The sequence below is a fragment of the Artemia sp. Qi Xiang Cuo genome, chromosome 10 (genome assembly GCF_049724085.1).
Source record: "Artemia sp. Qi Xiang Cuo chromosome 10, ASM4972408v1, whole genome shotgun sequence".
Lineage (NCBI taxonomy): Eukaryota > Metazoa > Arthropoda > Branchiopoda > Anostraca > Artemiidae > Artemia > Artemia sp. Qi Xiang Cuo.
This window is the reverse complement of record NC_142803.1, coordinates 7,232,587-7,252,618: the sequence shown is the minus strand read 5'-3', so window position 1 is coordinate 7,252,618 and position 20,032 is coordinate 7,232,587. Positions and strand designations below refer to the sequence as shown.

The 20,032-nt window shown below is 35.6% G+C and overlaps 2 protein-coding genes across 2 annotated transcripts in view; both read right to left on the bottom strand.

Annotated features, from left to right (window-relative positions):
- The window catches only part of LOC148947418 (mitochondrial import inner membrane translocase subunit Tim21), a 523,198-nt gene that overhangs the window by 73,202 nt on the left and 429,964 nt on the right, over window positions 1-20,032 (bottom strand). The gene's annotated exons all lie outside the window — the stretch shown is intronic.
- The window catches only part of Mcm6 (minichromosome maintenance 6), a 103,831-nt gene that overhangs the window by 29,151 nt on the left and 54,648 nt on the right, over window positions 1-20,032 (bottom strand). Inside the window, exons 6-9 of the mRNA XM_089095839.1 lie at window positions 17,269-17,440; window positions 11,764-11,888; window positions 7,621-7,854; window positions 5,004-5,171 (exon numbers count right to left, since the gene is read on the bottom strand). Coding sequence (XP_088951965.1) covers window positions 5,004-5,171; window positions 7,621-7,854; window positions 11,764-11,888; window positions 17,269-17,440 — 699 coding nt within the window. The remainder of the gene's footprint in view (window positions 1-5,003; window positions 5,172-7,620; window positions 7,855-11,763; window positions 11,889-17,268; window positions 17,441-20,032) is intronic.

The window sequence follows — 20,032 nt, the reverse complement described above, 5'->3', positions numbered from 1 at the left end:
CGGCTACCTCGTACGGAAGAAGTGATCATAAAAACTGCATTTCAATCTCTTTTCGGTTAGGCTTCTTTTACACATTTAATTTACTCAACTTAATTATTTCTTCTAATTTATGTTCGTTTTAGGTTCTATTCAGCCATTCATAGTAAAAAAAAAATTTCAAGTATAACGTATTATAGGGTTTTAGTTTTGTTTGTTTTTATGTTCGAATACCATTCTTTACATTTCTTTGAAAAATCTCTTTTTTTTTTTGGAAAACACTTTTTAAAATAAAGTAACCAAAGTAGGGGTTAGCACCATACCAGAAACTGTTTTTAGATAGAAAAACAACTCAACCAATCAATCAAAATTAATCACAACTCACACAACTAACTCAAACAATCACACTCACTCAAACAACTCACACAACAACTCACTCAAACAATCACAACTCAACCAATTACAACTCAATCAACCAATCAAAACAACAACTCAATCAGTTTTCCAAAAGTCAATTTTACTATGTCTAATTCAAAGTGCACTTAAGAAACTACTCTATACTCTAGCCAAGGGCGTATCCACGATTTATTTTGGAGGAGGGATTTTTTTATTGGGGGAGGGGGGTACAACAAATACTTTAAAAAACACATCATAATTTTTTTTATGCATTTGTTTACATTTTAAAGAGGCAGACAAAAATGTCGGGGGGGGGGGGGAGTCAAAGCCGGTAACCCCACCCCCCTGGATAAGCCTTTGACTTTAGCACATAAGCTACGACCAAGTATTTCTGAACATTGTTCCACTACATGAGTAGCGCATTAAATCCAAATCAGAAAAAACAAATCTTCTTTTTAAATATTTTCTATCTAAATGTCATTGGACTTGTTTGAACTGGTCTCTGAATCGCTTGCCAAAATATTATTGTCGATAAGATTTTTTTAATGACAAGCCTTACAAAAACCTCTGAAATAAAATTGATTTGAATTCTTGTATCCATCGATAAGTCAAGTGTATATTCATACAAGAATCTCTGGGGCAAACACACAATATTTATATCAGAAGACGTGAAACATAAAAAAAGATTACCAACAATACGAAAATTACTGGCAATTCAAGCTCTAATAAATCAAGTTCTAATAGACACGGCGACATTCTTAGTCGATATTGTTTCCTATTTTTAGTATTATCTTTTTAAAACTAAAAATCGTTCAATAGCCAATATCTTTGTTCCAGAGATGCTCTTTCGGGTTTTCTTGGGTTGGGGGCGGTACTCAACCCTGCGATTTTTATGCTAAAATTTGAATGGTGCTGTCCTGAATAAATTTCAGAATGCAGAAGTATTGCCAATTAGCAATTCCAAGTAATTCTTTTTTTTATACATATGAATCACGGCCCTTTCACCTCTTTTTATTCGTCTGTAGAAGAGACATCATGGTTAATGTGAACTATCAAAGGCTTAGTAGGAGATATAAGTTGTATATAATCTGTTTCGAGATAGTCGATGCGGTTTTAAGCGGAAATGGGGGTTACTAATCTGCCAAAAAGTTTTTAGGGTTTTTGCAGTCCCAGCAATAATTTGATTTATTAGAGCTTGAATAACCAAGTTCTAATAATCAAGCTCTATTTAAGCTCTAATAGGCACATTATTTTAAAAACCAGCCGAAATCGTCAGAAAAAAATTGTCGGACGACAGGCACAAAGAAAAAAAACAGTAGGATCGAAATTTTGTTTTGCTTTTCTCCCCAATACCAAGTTCAAAGTCCCCCCTCCCCCATCTTCCCAAAAAAAACATAAAAGTTTGGTTTTTGACCGAAGTCATTTGAAAAAATCGTGAGACGACAATCATAGAAAAAAAACCTAGCGTAAGAAACAGACCGGGAATTTTTTCCATTCCCTCCCCATAAAGTTCCAAACCCCTCACCCCCAAACAAATCCTGAAAGTTTAAAATAGACAACCAGCCTTTAGACACAACAGGGTAGACTTTCCAAGCTAGTGTTAGATTCCTCACCTTTCAATTGAATATATTGACTGTATGCAATTTCCAAAGGCAGACATATTATCCTGCCTTTAGCCTTCAGTTATAGTCACTCAGTCAGACTAGAGTCTACTCTAATCAAGCGAATTTCTATTGGCAAAAACTTCCTAGGAGGGTGATTCAGATCTTAAAGCCTTCCCGAAAAATGTCCATTGTTTTGGGATTTTTCCAAGACGTCCCATAAATTTCGCATTATTCGCCTGTTTTTGAATTTTGATTAGCTTAGACCTCCACAAAATGTGTCCCACCAATGGAGGTACTCTCAGACCTTTCGAATTAATATTAATTTATATATAATATAAATTATATATAATATAATATAAATAATTATATAAAATTTATATAAATTATTAATATTAATTAATATATCTTATTTCTTTTGACCTACCTAACAGGTGCGTTGAATTTCCAAGATCCGTACTTTTTTTGACATCACGGTTCATGGTTCTTTATTTTAATACCAATAGATTACAAAATTTATACATTTTTCCTTTGGCGGAGAGTTACACGTTTTTGCATAGCTTACACCATTTTGCTGCATCTTCATGTGTCTTATCGGTTCAACAGCATTGGGCAGTTACTCCAATAGAACCATACCGAGCTCCAACTAGATCGTTAAAAAAGATCGTTTTCGTTTGTAGATCGTTTGTTGAAAACATAAAAGAAAAGATTTTCTAACCAATGCCAATTCTAATTTTGCTATTTGCACTTTACGGATAGTTTAAACCAGTTATATATGAACAGCTTTGTGCTTTTATTGCATCCGTTGCGCAAGAAGCGTTTTGTAGCAGAAAACAAAACCAATTCTGTAGAGCCGGAGTGCAAGGTGGAGCTGGAGTGTAAGGTGGAGCCAGAGTGTGAAGTGGATCCGAAGTGTAATGTGGAAGCGGAGTGTAAGGTGGAGCCGGAGTGAAAGATGGAGCCGGAGTGTAAGGTGGAGCCAGAGTGTGAAGTGGATCCGAAGTGTAAAGTGGATCCGGAGTGTAAGGTGAATCCGGAGTGTAAGATGGAGCCGGAGTGTAAGGTGGAACCAGAGTGTAAAGTGGATCCGGAGTGTAAGGTGGATCCGGAGTGTAATATGGAGCCGGAATGTAAGGTGGAGCTGGAGTGTAAGGTGGAGCCGGAGTGTAAGGTGAAGCTGGAGTGTAAGGTGAAGCTGGAGTGTAAGGTGGAGCCGGAGCGTAAGAGAGCCGGAGTGTTAGGTAGAACCGGAATGTAAGGTGATCCTGCATAATAGCCAAGGCTGTATACGAAAGGGGGTCTCAATGTTTACCACCAATATTCTGGTATGTTGCATAAGCAGGGTTTATTTTCCCTAGCCTGTGCAATTTCCCCACGTATAGGTTCTCTGATGGAAAATATTAATTTCTTCTATATATTTTAATTACGTGCCTGCTTTTGTTCTTTTTTCTTTCCCTATATTTGATACATTATATTATAATAACTACTCTGGTCTTTGCTGTTGCATAGTAAACTGGTATTTTTAAATTTAATTCGGCTAAAGCATTGAATGACTTAAAAGCTGTTTATTCTTATCTATATGTTATGTTATGTTTATGTTATGTTTATCTTTTTATGTTTATGTTTATTATATTATCTTTTAAATTACTCTTTTATGTTTGTAAATTTACTCTTTATTTGTTTAACTTTCAGGTCGAGATGGGATTACTGGTGACAGATTTATTCCAAGTAGAATTGGCTCTCAATACGATATTGCGGTTAAAAACTTATTTTTTTTATTTAATTCCAAAAGATTCAACTAATGTTCTTTGTTATTTTAAAACAAAATCAATTGGCCGCAATAAGGATGCCTAAATTGACCGCAAACGGTCTACATTGGCAAAAAAAACGCGACAGACAGGCGACGTTAATGACCAGGGAAAGAATTCTTACCCGATCTAATTTCTGAAAAGTCTTATTTGTTTTGGCTTCTTTTTGGAATTTAAGTGTGCCAACCCTATGCAACAAATTTCATTTTCAAAATCCACTTCAACCATAGGTGCCACTTCTGGAGGGGTAGGGGGGTCAACGGGACTTCTGGTTAAAAGTGGAGAAAAAAATAAGCTCAGTTCAACATCATACCCAACTTCTGTGTACCTGGTCAAACAGGTAGTAACAGACATAACAGGTTTTTTTTTGTCTATTATTCTAAAAAATGCGGATTTATGACCAACATCTGCAACGCCCATCTCACGGAGAATTTGGGAAATATTTAAAGTTACAAATGAAAATTAACGTTGTAATTATAAATATAAAGATATTAAATTCATCCTCGGCAAAGATAATGATACCAATGCACAAACCTTGTAGCCAGAATTCATGACTATATGCAAACTCAAATGACAGCACCAACTTCTAACCCCATCACCATCCTAAATAGTTTTTTTTTTATTCTTCACCAATGATAAATGATTCATTTCCAAGATTAGTTTAGGATAAGTCACTGGAAAACTGGAAAATTTGGCCTGATATTCTGATTTTCCGTGTTTTCAACACAACCCTCTCGATGAAAAACCTATGACATCCCTCCCCGGGCTTGGGCCTGTATAAACCTATACATATGCTCATACAAACTTTTGGCTCTGGACTATAGTACTGCTTAGCCAAGCAAAAGGTGCGCGGAGCAATTCCATAAGAATAATTCTGGCCGCTTGCGATATTTTTCAAATTTGGCTGCTAGCCATCAAGAACATATCCAAGATTTTTGTTCAGGGGAGGAGTGAGATCCTTTCGGAGGGGATTAAAAAAAAACAACTTCAAAACGTATCAAAAGCTTGTTTATATGCCAAGGCGAACAATTTTTTTTGAGGGGGGGGGGGAGGGTTAAACCCAAGCCCCCTCCCTGGATACAGCCTTGCTTGTCATATTGCCAAAATTGGCTGAATTCTTTATTTAAGTTACTGTCACGCTTTAGGCACTTGAAACAACTGATCCAAGTATTGTTACACGCAACAAAAATAATAACAACAATACAAAAAAAAAACAAAAAACCTCATTGCATTCATCAACAAGAATGAAAAACAAATCAAATCTGGACATAATAGGTGCCGTTAAAGTAATATTCTGACGGAGAGATTTTGCTCGATCATACCGTCCACCGACAGGATTGGCAGCTGCTAAAATAGATGTCCTTGCATTCAATGTGGCTTTGACGCCAGCCTGAAAAAAAAAAACGAGTTCAAAGAAGCCCCTCCAACACCCTCGCCCCCTCTAACTTTTTAGCACAAAGGTATGCATGTTGTACCTTCTTTGAAGCGAAATCACGCAAGTATCTTGATATGCAAATTAGAGGCAAAAGTGGGACCTTGGTCCCATGAAATCGACATGGTTGCCGTTAACGTGGTTGCTTGGACAGCAGCCCGAAAAGACGACAAGTTCAAAGACTAAGGTAACAACTTTAAATATAGAAGAAAAAACATGACATAATGACGGCATTCATATTTCTTAAATAAGTCTTAAATTATTAAAAATTCTATATAGATTCATTAGTGTTGCAAGCATCGAAGGCCAGCCCCCAGGAACAAGATTAGTTGGAAGATCCCAACTTTTAAAAATGTAAAAATTGTAAAGTGAAATATTATATTTTGACATTTTGGACTCATGTTTCTATAATAAATTCATCAATAACTTCTTAAATAAAATATTACATTCATACGATTACTTGCACAGAGGTGTGATAATCGGAGACAATTCTCACGAACAAGATTAGTTGAAAGAACTCTTTCCCTACAAAATTTTCAAACTTCCGACTTGAAATGTCATTTTATGACTTGAAAATGTCATATCCTGACATTTTACTCACATTTCTATAATAATTCATAGATAATTCCTTAAATAAAACAATATGTGCATATGATTACCTGCACAAATATGAGAGAATCGGGGACAAACTTCACGAACAAGACTAGTTAAAATTCCCTACAAATGTTTTAAAATTATGACTTGAAATCTCATTTTGACATTTTACGAAATATCGGTATTAAAGTTTAATGTAGCCTGACGCTTCGCGACCTATGAGCGAAATTATACATTTCTGTAAGAAACCAGAATTTTTTAATTCAGCGCAACAATCTGCGCTCTTTCGAATGTCATTGGTCAATATATGATGTTACTTATCATTGTCATATATAAGAATGTCATTGGTCAATATATAATGACTTTGTCATTGGTCAGAGTTTCATGACTTTGTGGGCCATTGACAAAGGATGACTCTGTATCCTAATCGACACGTCAATAGTCTCTCTTAGAGCGAAATCATCCTATCCTGCTTAATTATTGTTACAATCATTAGCAGACGAAGAAAAATTAAGCTGATACAATATTATGAACTGTACTAAGAAGCGTTCAAAAAGGAGCATACAAAGTCTTTAATCGCGTTCTCTTGGAATTTGTTTTCAAGCAGTAGGACAATTCCGCTCTCAGGTTGCAAGGTGCATAAAAAAGAAGACACTTTTAAAGAACAAGGTAATAACTGTCAAACATATGAGAAACTCTTGTTCTGATTTGGATGGCGCAAGTTCAAGCCACTTTGAGGTAATCACAAGATTAAAAGACTAAAAACTCAAACTACACTAGATTTAAATATCTACCTATTCTAAACTCTGCAAACTTTGCCCCTAAACCGGATGGCAGTACTCATGGTTCTTGGCTCGAGAGGGTTGTATATGCAGCTCAACAAATAAGCTTAAACCAACAGAGGAAAGTTATAGATTTTGATTTTATTTTTACCAGACTCGCTGCACCATCGTGAAATGACGCTCGTCTTGGCAGCCCACAAAGCACGAAATGCTTCTCCATAAATCTTGACTTGAAAAAGCAGGAAATGCTTCTCCATAAATCTTGACTTGGAGAAGCAGGAAATGCTACTCCACAGATCTTGACTTAGAGAAGCAGCAAGTGCTACTCCTCACATCTTGACTTGGAGAAGCAGCAAGTGCTTCTCCATACATCTTGACTTAGAGAAGCAGGAAGTGCTTCTCCATACATCTTGACTTGGAGAAGCAGGAAGTACTTCTGCATAGATCTTGACTCTATGTATTCTTTTCTTTTTCCTTAGAAACGGCGATGTTAACCCTCGAAGAAATTTACAGCCAATACCTTTTGGAGTCTACAACGCTGAAGTTCTTCATGTAGGGTAGCCAATCTCCTATGTAACTGACCATAGCTAACCACAGAGATTTACAAATTTAAGATTACAACCACATTTTTAATGCCTAAATACGGCCAAAGACGAATTTTATTATGCAAATGTGACCCGGTGAGCCCAAAAGGCTGGGCACCTAGTTTACAACTTTTTTTTTGTCTTGCACAAAAGCCCTTCTAAAATTCCATTCTAGCAAGAAATATTGAGCAGAAAACAATAAGTTAAGAACACAAAATCAAATGTGTGGTCAAACTTGATTGATTTTCATAAAATTATTCATCTTCAGATGAGGATCAGAGTGGACTAGTGTTATCGAACATTAACATTCATCAATAAAATTTAAAACAATTTCATGATTTTCTGCTTCTTGTAGGTTACTGTCTATTTCAAATTAGAAATATACAGATAGGTCTATTAAAGGTCCTAGAATAAAGTCTTAGAAATATTTAGCCAAACTTGCAATACCTTTGTGATGGAGATCGTTTGCTGTTCCATAGCTTCATGAATAGCGACCTGATCTTTTGGGTCCATTTTATCAAACTCGTCAATACAGCAGATACCATTGTCTGCCAACATGAGCGCACCAGCTTCAATGACAAACTCAAAAGACTCTTCGTCCTTAACGACAGCGGCAGTTAAACCCGCCGCACTGGAAGCTTTGCCTGAAGTGTAAACAGCTCGAGGACTGAAGTCTGCCACCTAAAAAGGGTTGATTTACAACAAACAAGAACATTGAAACAGGAGATAACATGTATTACTACGAGGCTTATAGACTTGTGTTGACTACAGTTACTCTTGAGTATCAATAGAGCTTTTTGATCCATGAATTTCTGATGAACATACTTGTATTGGACATATTACAATTCAGCACCATCAGGACCGTCGCTACCATAGTATAATGTTAATGTCTCTATCTTTTTAAAAAGAAAATATTAGATCAAGCCACTCTAGTAGAAATTAATAAAGTTGTGAGGAGCATATGCTTGTTGACCATATTCCAACTCAGCATTATCAGGACCATTGTTGCCACACCATTTTGGTAGAGTGTCTCTCTTCTGTAAGAGAAGACCCAGCCACTCTGTGGCAGAAATTATAAATGCGTGAGGAACATTTGCTTGTAGGCACCATATTCCATTCAGCACCGGTAAGGCCACAGTTATTAAAGTCTACAGTTAGTGTAGTTCTCTTCCGTGATAGCGGATATGAGAACCAGCCACAGCACAGCAGCAATCCATAAGGTTGTGAGGAACATATTCTTGTATTGACCATATTTCAGTTCGGCAGTATTAAGACCATAGTTACTGTGAAAATAGAGGTACTTTTGTCAAGATTCTAAAAGCGTAGAGAACATTTCGTTGATTTTCCTCTGAATTGCATTCGTGTTTAAGTTGTAATAGTATTCATCAGAGGTGCCTCAATTTTTAATTTACTACGGTGTACTTTTGTTTGATTGATATGTAAAATCATTCTTCGTTTTTTTTTACTTCCTATGTTGTATTTTTGTTGTGTGTTTGTGTATTTTCTTTTTTTCCTTTATTTACTCCTCTATCAGCATTTTAAGGTTTGTAAAGAGGTTAAAAATAAATTATTGTTATCATTATTATAGTTGTAACACATTTTGGTACAGCGTTTTATAAGAGAAGATACGAGATCAAGCCAATCTAGTAGTAACTAATAAATTTCTGAGGAGCATACATTTGTTCTGACCATAATCCAGTTCAGCACCATCAAGGCCATAGTTACTATAGTATGTTTCTAGCGTGCTTCTCTTCTGTAAGAGGATGAGATCAAACCATTCCAAAGTAGCAGTACATGAATTTCTAAGGATCATATATTTCTATTGACCACATTCCAAATCAGGACCATCTGGGCCATATTAGCAACAGCATGCGAATAATATATCATATTCTGGTTCAACACCATCATGCAGCTGGATCTGTCTTCGTCCCCTCTTTCATCAGCATCATCTTTGGTCACACATTTCTTTCTACTAGTTTATGTCATGGAAGAATAATATGAGATATTAATAATTAAAAAAAAAAGGTTTTCTAGTTCGCATCAATACGCATTTCACCCAATGAGATAATTCATTTAAAACTGCCAACAAGTTTAGGAGAAAGAAAGAGAAGCAACTTTCTCCTAAAACTAATCATCTAACAAAAAGATAATAAATCCAGTGAGTGTAGTACACTGGTATGATGTATCTATTAAGCTAACCTCTCATATCCTAAAGAAGAAATGGGGATTCTAATTTGAGCTATATTTCTTCTTTTTCAGTTATGCATATGGTTTTTTTGTTTAAGCCATCTTCTATTTTTCTTACGCTAATCATTTCCAGACACACCCCTTCTTCTTTTTTTAGGTTAATGGCGGTACTACCACGTTATTTAAGAGGTTCTAGACTTCATTTGGGCATAGATGAATAAGGCATTACCCTGCATTTTCAGATATTTAAATATTTAATTAAATATTTCAGCTTCAGTACTTCTGATATTTTTTTTTCCTTTTAAGGCCCCCATTCATAACATTATTTTACTAATACTGATATTTAGCTGGTGCTAATTTGAGTCAATCAGTAGTTCTATAGAATGTTCTGTTTGGCTCAGTAAAATCTCATTTATGAATTGGCTTTAAACAAGATTTCCCCGTAGACCAATGTCATTCCTTATTGTGTTGCAAGAGCAACATATTTTTTTTTTTTTTTTTTTTTTTTTTTTTTTTTAGCCCGGTGATTTCAACTTATTGCTAAAAGGTGGCAAGTCTGACCTCCATAGTTTTTACGGAAATTTTAGACCTAAACCTGAGCCTACTGTCAGTGAGTTGAAATGGAGAGTCTATGTGGAGGAGGACTATATGGAGTTAAGCAGCAAACCTTTCGTTTCATGAGCCTTTTTTCTACTTACACAGAAATATTTCGAGACTCAAGTGTTGTCTTATAGTGTACTACCAGACCCATCTATGAAATTGATTTTGGCTCCAAATGAGAGGAGCGTTACAAATTCTAAGCCAACCTTTTTCAGGATCATGATGTAAAGACGTGCTCTTCAAACAATCCTTGCGATTCGGATTTACTCCAAATTCTAACAAATTACAGCTGACAAAAATCAAGAATTAACACCTACAGCTGCAGAGCGCAAAGATGTATCAGCGATAGAGTCGGCTTTTTCTTTCAGAAGACACTCTACAACACCTAAACATTTTGACAACACAGCTTTGTCTAATGGTGTAGTACCAGATTCATCTATGGAATCGATTAACTAGAGCAACTGACAAATGCTGGGACAGCTCTTCTCAGCAGCATAATGTAGAGGTGTACTCTTCCAACAGTCCTTGGAACTTGGATCTGCTCCACGATTTAACAAGTATCTAACTACTTCAATTTTATTACCGAGTCCAGCCAAATGTAAAGGGGTCCTTTTGTCATTATTTAACTCATCTCTCGTCCCAACACCAGACGAAACAATCCATCTACATTTCTACTTTTAGTAGCTGTTTATTGAAGCAAGAGCAGGGAATGAAGTTTTTTAAATTACGTCAAAATTTTTATACATTTTTTGCTTTTTAGTTGTGTAGGACACTCTTTAGCATCAACTATTTAATTCCGACCGCGCGTATCCACGATGCGTCCATAGAAATTGCTAATGTGTCATAGAAATAAGCTAAATCGTCAATTAAATGAATAAAACACAGCTTGTATTCTTTAACTATTCAATGTCAATAGAAATAGATAAAATTGCGTAAAAAAGCAAATACACATCGGTGTAGCTTGTCATGTGACCTCATATAACTAAATTGCCAATACGTCAAAAGAAAGAGCAATTTACACCATAGTGCAATTCGTCATATGACTTTGTAAATTGTCGTCATACAGTTAAATCACCGATGAAATGAATGAAATACGGCTTATACTCTCTAAGTACAGATAAATATCAGTAGAAAGACAAAATAACGTAAAAAAAGATTAAATGCCCATCAGTGCAACTCTTCATTCGACGCCATCTAATTGGATTGCAAAGAGCCGACCCCATAGCCTTCGGATTAGAGCTCGCCCAGCTATCCCCGACGCTAGGTAGGTTTTTAGACACTAATAAAGGATACAAAATTATAAAAAACTCATATTAATGTGACATAATTCATATGAATTTTTTCCCCAAAATTAACTCTAAACGATATTATCCACAGTTGCGACCTATCCAGATAGTTTTTGTTTTTTTACACCCAAAAATGTTAGTTTACCAATTTTCAGAAAAAAACTGAGTGCCGTTTTTGCATATACACATTGTAGGCTATGTACCGTTTTTGCTCGTTTAATAAGATAGATGCAGTAATGTAATTCCATCTCAGAAAAATAACCTTAAAGTGATTTCGACTGGGCTTGAATTTCATTGAAAGAAATGGATTGCCACATATGCGGCTCGAAGGCGGGGCCAAGGAGAAGTATCTGACTTTTGCACGTGCTAAATCTTTTTATAGAGAAGATAGGGCCTTCCACAACCGTATATTAATCGTAGCCCCACTTGGCCAACGATTGCCCGACTTGGCCAGCCCTATTGAAGTTTACTCTAAATATTAGTTGCTGAAATTTGCGAAACATTATAAATTACATACCTGTTTAAGAAATTGTGATTTCGCGCAGCTAGGATCACCAACAATGCACACGTTAACATCCCCTCTTAATGAAGTCCCTTCTCCAGTTTTCTTCGGAACGCCGCCAAATAACATCAAAACTATCCCTGGATAAATTGATAAATAAATTACTGATACACAAGAGCAGGGTCATATCCAGTATTTTTTTTCGGGGAGGGGGACATAAAAAAATTATATTCATTTTTGTTATGTTTTAATGAGCCGGAACAAATATTTTTTTTTTGAGGGGGGGGGGTCAACCCCTCTTCTAGATATGACATTGCAGAAGAGCATATGACAAATTTCCCAACATCGAGAATGTAATTTACTAGACAGAGATCCTGTCGAACGACAGACATAAAAAAAAGAAAAACTGCAGCGTCTACTTTTTTGTGAGATCCAGAAAAAATACTGTGCCCCCTTCCCCGAAGAAATAAATTCTAAGTAATCCTTAAATCCCTTCACCCCCAAAAAACTTCTCCAGGAAGTTTCAAATTCAACCCACAGCATTGAGACAAAACAGAATAAGCCTACCAAAACTACACATAAAGGTCGACGTCTTTAAACGAAACTAACTCTATGCAATTTCTATAATGAGAAAAACTCGCTTGCCTTCAGACTTCATGCACTCGTTGTATGACACCACGCGATTGTATTCAGAGTAAAAAATTAGCTATTGGCTGGGAGTATTTTTAAACCTAAAAAAAAATAACTACCACCTTACCCCCCCCCCCCCAAAAAAAAACAACTCAGTAATCCTTAAACCCCTCCACCCCCCAAAAAAATTTCTAGAGTTTCAACTTCATCCCCCAGACTTGACACAAAATAGAATAGACCTAACAAAACTACACTTTTAACTGAATCTTTTAACAAAAGAAACTGCATGCAATCTCTATAATGAGAAATACTCGCTTGCCTGCAGACTTCATATACCCATTATAATAACATCACAATTGTTTTCAGAGCTGCAAATTAGCAATTGACTGGAAGTTACGGATATTTACTGATTATATAATGCAAATAAGGTAAGTCAGAGGATAAACTCTCGAATGAGCTCTTCTAAAAAGCGTGAATCAATACAACAGTATTACAATTAAGATAGAAAAAGAGAGAGATAGAACACAGGAAAAGAAATAAATAAAAATCAATAAGACTAAATAGGAAAACGCGAAATTGCACGAAAAAAGAGAATATTTAAAAGGAGGAACAATAACTGGTATTTTTATTTAGAATTATATAATTCATCTTTTGTTTTTGTTAACACTGGATAGCGTTCCCTTTAAAGAAAAAAAAAACAAATTTTAGTTTCCCTCCCGTATTCTTTACTCACAACAACATCGTGACACAGCGCAATAAATTTACCAAATCATATTATTGACTTAAAAATAAAGTAAATATACCACTCGATGCCTCTTTTTATGCTCTTTCCAAATGTAATAATCATTTTTGTCAAAAATGTATTTAACCCCCACCCCTAGCCTATATACGAATTCTGGGTATATATTTGCACGTTAGGGGGTGGAGGTAAAGTTTAAATTTTCCTCGCATTTACACCAGAAATATAGTTAGCCCCCAGCCTCTAATGTGGAAATATATACCCTGAATTGGTATATATAGGGGTGGGGGTAAAATTCATTTCCAACAAAAATGATTATTATATTTGGAAAGAGCATAAAAAGAGGCATTGAGCGGTATATTCACTTTTTTTGTAAAACAATAATATGATTTGGTAAAAATTTACCCTTGTTCCACTTTAGTCCACAAGCATGGGCGTAGGGATGGGGGGGCAGCTGCCCCCTCTAGATCTTCAAATTTACATTAGATATGGCTGAAAAAGCAGATGGTTTGGAAAAAGCAGTTGATAAAACTTCATCACACTATCGACTGCCCCCCCCCCCTAGACAATATGCTGCCTAATGCTGCCTACGCCCATGTCCACAAGTAATGTAGAGTTTTTATTCATGTAATGTTTACGTGATCTTTCAGATTGATTAGTCATCAAGTACTATGGGTGACTAATCACATGAATAAATCATTCTAGTTTTTCTGTAAAATTCAGGTTCAGTTTATGTCTGGAACGGCTTCTGTGTTTAGGGCTAAAGACAGTAAAAATGTAGTAACAATCTTATCTGGTAAGAATAAAACGTTCACTGAGTTGATCGATAATGCATTCTAGATTTATTTATGTTCCGTTAAACCTAAAAAATGTTATATACAAACAATATATTTTAATTTGACACTGAAACCACAATTAGAGGCAAAAAATTAAGAATCCCACCCCAGACCCATTTTCAACGATTGAAAGATTTTCAGGCTACCCACGTAAAAAGGGTGCGGGAGGAGGTCGCAAAATTCAATTTTTAACTTTGTTTCGGTATCGAAACAAAGATTATTCTTTTTTTTTATTTAACTGCTTTAAATGTGGGGGAGACGGGGAGGGAGCTGGGAAATTGAAATTTTATTTCATTTTTACATTTATGCGTCGAAAATTCTTGGTTGTTGAAATATATAATATTTTTTTTGTCGCAACAGAATATTATCTAGTTCTTCCAATTCTTATTTAATATGTATTTTCCCATTCCTATGAAAAGCAACTCTATTCAGCTCAACTCATTTAACTCAACCATCAACTAAACCCCTGAAACAGGTTAGGTTGAATCGGGTTGAGTAGCATGTATATTGATTTAAACAGGGATCGGATTTGAATGAGAGTTGAGTTGAACGAGGGTTGAGTTATACACACGTTGAATTTTTTCTTGAGGTGGTGGGGAGGGGAGGGGGAGGGGTAAAAGCCAAGTTTAATTTCAGGTCGTAAGATAAGATAAGATTTATTTTCCAAAGGCTATCACAAGCTCTAATAGAGCCAAATTCGTATCATATGTCAAAAAGAAATTGACAAAGCAAAACAAAGAAACAAATAGTACAGCAAGAAAAGAAACACTAATCAAGCATAAAAATTGTCGATAAGAATTTAACAAATGGCTAGAATAGAAACAGAAGAATAGAAGAAGAAGGGGTGGGGGATAAAAGAAAATCACAGTCAAGAAGAAAAACATTGCCGAAATCGTGTTCAAGGTCAAATACATAAAAAAAAACGCTTAAAATCAAGCCAAATTAGTTGTCAAAACAAATATTTACAATTAAAGAGAAAAAAGATTTAAAATTAAAGGTCAGAAAATAAATTTAACATGAATAATTATCAACAAAAGGGAAAATTAAAGTGACAAAGATAAAGAGAAAAAAAAATGAAGCATGATTATTGTGAACATACACAACAACTAAAATAAGGGAGGGAGGAGTTAATTTTGGTAGAGAGCATAGTTCAGGGATTATTTAGGTGCGCCAAAATAAAGGGGATAAAACTTTTCCGGAACCTCTCAGTAACGGTATTGATAGGTGAATATGTTGGAATTGCCAAGGAAGCTAAGCGGGGGAGACGGACTCTAATGGGGTCATGTAAATCCGGAAAGATGTCCTCAGCACTAGGATTAGATATTACGGATTTAACAAAACGCAAACAAATTTGCACTCTCCTTTCTTTTAACGCGGTAATACCTGCGGATTTAAGGAGGAAGGAGTATGGAATTTTGCTCTCTTTATAGATGATCCTGAGCGAACGCTTTTGGACCGACTCAATTTTGTCACTAAGCTCACTTGAAAGATGCGAATGCCAGACCGGGCATTCATATTGTAATAACGGCCTGATAAATGATAAATAGACACGGAGGGACTGCATCTTAGGGCAATCAAATCTGTTTAAAAATTTTAACATAGATAATGAAACGTTTGCTTGTTTAACAGGTTTGCTCGTTCCCGAATGGGGATGGAGGATGTCGTAAGGAAAGATTTAAGGAAATGCTATCTTCTTGGGATGGTGTAAATAGGGATGCTTTGAATAGATTGGGATGGAGGAAGAGCGTGCGCAGCTGTGTTGGCCTTAGGCGAGTTGGAGATGTAGTGAGATTTTAGTATTAGTAGTAGTATAGGAGATTAAGGTACAGGCTGGTTCTTTAAGGGCGATTTCTGAAAGACTTTTATATTTAGCCCTATTTATTTTATTTTTGGCATGGTCTTTCGCCTAAAGACTTTCATGGTCTTTCGCCTAATTTTGTTTAATTCTGTTATTTAGCTGCCAGGATTTAAGATGGATTTTAAGCAAAATCTGAATTTTTCTTTGGAATTTAGGACCTATTTTTCCAAAAATCTGTCAAACCTTACAAGCGGGGTTCTACAAGTGCTCGAGCTTAGTATATTTCATTAATTGAAATATGAAGTTTGCTGATGGTATAATTTTCTTCTTCGGCTGAATGAAAAAAAGGTATATGTGATAATTTGCTAAAGAATATTGTGGATACGGCACTTTGAAGACAAAATATTATACATTAATGAAATATTATGCTATAAATGAGGGTTTGATTTTTTTTTCTTTTTAATCCCCTAAATCCCATCACTACAAGTATTTTAAATTCTTGTTATGTTTCTATCTTATTTTTAAACTCTCGCATTTTGATATTCTTTTGTTATTTTTTTTTTGGGGGGGGGAGGGGGAATATACGATTGAATGATGTTTATTAGCACTAAAAGCCTCTACAGGCCATAATTAATGACAAAAAATATAACAATAAAAAGTTATGAAGAAACACACACACTTAAATCCAAAATAATTTAAAAATACATTACAGAAAAAGATTCCTCAATTTTCCCCAACTTCTTAATCCCCATAATACAATATCCTTTCAATCCCCCTTATATAGCCCCCCCCCCCCGGTAAAATTTCCTCCTTCAGTTGGTTTAATTCCTTACAAAATTAAGTCATCCTCACTGTCCAAAAGTAAAAACCTATCTTCAACTTCTAACTGACCGTATTTTAAACAGCAAGCTCTAAGAAAAATGGGGTTCTATCCCGCTTTCTAGGGCTATACTGACAGAAAGGCTGAAGTGACTAGGACAAGTTCCACGGATGAAGGACGACAGATTGCCAAAGATCGTCCTTGTCAGTCAACCATCTAGGGTCACACAAAAATCAAGTCGTCCCCTAATCAGATGGAATGAGTTCAGAAGGAAGGAATTAAGGAAAATCGAGCTTCTTGCCTTGGGAAAGTGCAGAGGGAGGCTTTGAATAGAGTGAGAGAGAGGAGGAGCATGCGTAGCTGTGTTGGCATCAGGCCAACACACCAACACGGTTTGGTACTGGAGTGAGATGTTAGCAGTAATAGTAGAAGTACCTTCGACTTCACCCTTGCCAAATACTTTCTTTTTCCACTAAGTGGTAAAAAATTCCCAATTGCTGATATTATCCAGTATAGTTCCTCCTTATTAAGCTTTGCCTAGTTCCTTTCCCCATGTTATACCAAATCCAGGATTTAATATGAATAATTTGCCAGGTCTCTCCAAGTTTTTTTTTGTATAGGCTAAGCAGATTTGACATCTGAGTCACTCAAATATAGCTTGCATTCCACTCAAAAGACAGCTATAATCACAAAATACCTTTTTTGACTTCTTCATTCCCATGAATAGTTGGAAATAGGCTTGTTGTCAGATTTTGGAGAAGATTTTTGTCGCGAGACATCTCGAAAATTTTCAACCATTCATCATCTGTCATCTGCTTCTTCAACAATTCAGCAGTTAAGCCTTCTGATCTAATCTCTGTATTTGAAAACTAAATAAAAAAGCTTCAATTAGTACCAATAATTGTGAATAATGATTAACACTAACTTATTAATAATGTGATTAATAAAAAATAATAGCTAATCAGTAGTAATAGCATAATACCAATGATCATACTTAAAGCATGTCTGCCATAAAAAAAAAAAAAATATATATATATATATACTGCTCATAGAACAACAACGAACTTTTTTCCAAATTTCAAATTGTTTCGAAAATAACAAAAAGTTTTTAATTTAAGAAAAAAAATAATAACACAAACACAATTATGATGCAGAATACTTAGTAACTTATATTTCATAACAAAACGTTAAGGGACTAAAGACAACACTATTGTACAAAGGGCAAAATGAAAACACTTTTGGCCCCCTTCCCCTGGCCCCATCTATTCATTCATGAAAACTCAGACTATCTACAATTTTTATTTTGGTTGTTATACAGCTATTAATAACTTTCTTGCTCCAAAAGTTCTCAAATTATTACCACAATAAATCCTGAAGATAAACAAGCAGGAACCTTCTCTGTTTGTACAAAAAGCCAAACCAAGCGACCATAACACCCAAATATGGTCAAGCATTCCAACAATCGGGCTGCCAAAATTTTTCCGAACCAAAGTGTCAAAATCAGCATAAAAAAGACACTTTTAGTGTCCCTCTACAAAGCTCTACAAGGCCTCTCTACACTTAGTGTCCCTCTACAAGGGCCAAAAGATTTTGCAGCAGCACCGCTTCGTTGCGCTTATCGTTTTTTCCCCTTTGATGCGGTTGTAAGAAGCGCTGTCACTACGGAAGTGACCACGCTCTTCTCATTTAGACTACACAAAATTCCAGCACTGTCAATTTCAGAAGCAAATACATCGTACTTTGATTCAAAATCTACACAATCAGAGCCCTTACTGTATTATTGAAACCGAAAATATCAAAATATCTGTTTTTTTGTAAAAAATAAAATCATTTTCTAAAAAATCGTTCGAGAAAAAGACACAGCATTTTTCACATTGCCAGACCTTTTCTCTAACTCAAATCAACTTGCTAAACAGAAACAATAAAATCAAACAGTTCGTGGTAACTAACTGTAAGTAAGGAGCGACTCGGCTCAATAGCAACCAAAAAAAAAACAAAAAAAAACGGAACTTTAATATCAATAGATACATCAAAAGAATCAGCTTATTATGTAAATTACAAATATATACGATTCAACAAGTTTAGTGTTACCCATCAAAAGTTACGAACCTGAGAAAAATTTGCCTGATTTTTGAAAGAGGGAAATAGCCCTTAAAATTAAAGGAATCTTCATGGAATCACACCATCGGATTCAGCGCACCAGAGAACCCTACTGTAGAATTTTCAAGCTCCTATCTGCAAAAATGTGAAATTTTGCTATTTTTGCCAGAAGACAGAATACGGATGTGTTTATTTTTTTTTCCAGGGGTGATTACATCGAAATAATGGTCCTAGAAGATTGGGAGAGGGTGGATTCGAAAGAAAATTGAAAGTTCTATCGCTCTTTTTAAGTGACCAAAAAGATTGGGGGGGGGGGGCAACTGGGGGGATTCGACAGAATTGCTTTACAATTTTTTTTTTATTGTAGTACAATCTCTTTGCAAAATTTTTCATGTGGAGATGCTCCGGGGTAAATATCCAGGTTTTTTTTTTCCGCGTGTTTTGATTTCCGGGAAATAATTTCCACGGAAGGGGGCATTTCTGGAGTGATCGAGAAACCGATTAGAGATTAAAATCTTATTCAAAAGAAAGAATGCTGAGGAGAATTTTTCAGGCTGAATCGTACGCAAGCACTTTTACAGGGAGGGGGATTTTCAGCGAAGATGGAACTATCTGGAGGGAATTTGACGAGGAGGGAGTGTACTTTACATGGGATGAAATTTCCACGGAGGAGTTCTCCGTGAGGGGAAAGGGTATATTTCATAGAGTGAGCCAGATTTAACTGCATTATTTGAAAAAAACGATCAGAAATTATTCCATATATGAAGGGTTTCTAACAACTTTAGCGTAAAGAGCAAGGTATGGAGGAGGGGGCAACCGTTCATATACAGAATAAATCTGCCCAAATTTTTATGCAAATTTTGTTTTAAGTTTTCAGGTACGCTGAGCCAAATTCGAACCTCCATTAGTTTAAAAACGTTCAGAAATTAAATAAAAAAACAAGTTTTTTTTAACTGAAAGTAAAGAGCGAAATTTAAACTTAAAACGGACAGAAATTATTCCGCATATGAAAGGGGCTATCCCCTCCTCAAAGCTTCGTTCTTTACTATATATGAAGGGTTTCTAACAACTTTAGCGTAAAGAGCAAGGTATGGAGTAGGGGGCAACCGTTCATATACAGAATAAATCTGCCCAAATTTTTATGCAAATTTTGTTTTAAGTTTTCAGGTACGCTGAGCCAAATTCGAACCTCCATTAGTTTAAAAATGTTCAGAAATTAAATAAAAAACAAGTTTTTTTAACTGAAAGTAAGGAGCGAAATTTAAACTTAAAACGGACAGAAATTATTCCGCATATGAAAGGGGCTATCCCCTCCTCAAAGCTTCGTTCTTTACGCTAAAGCTTTTATTGTTTTAAAAAGT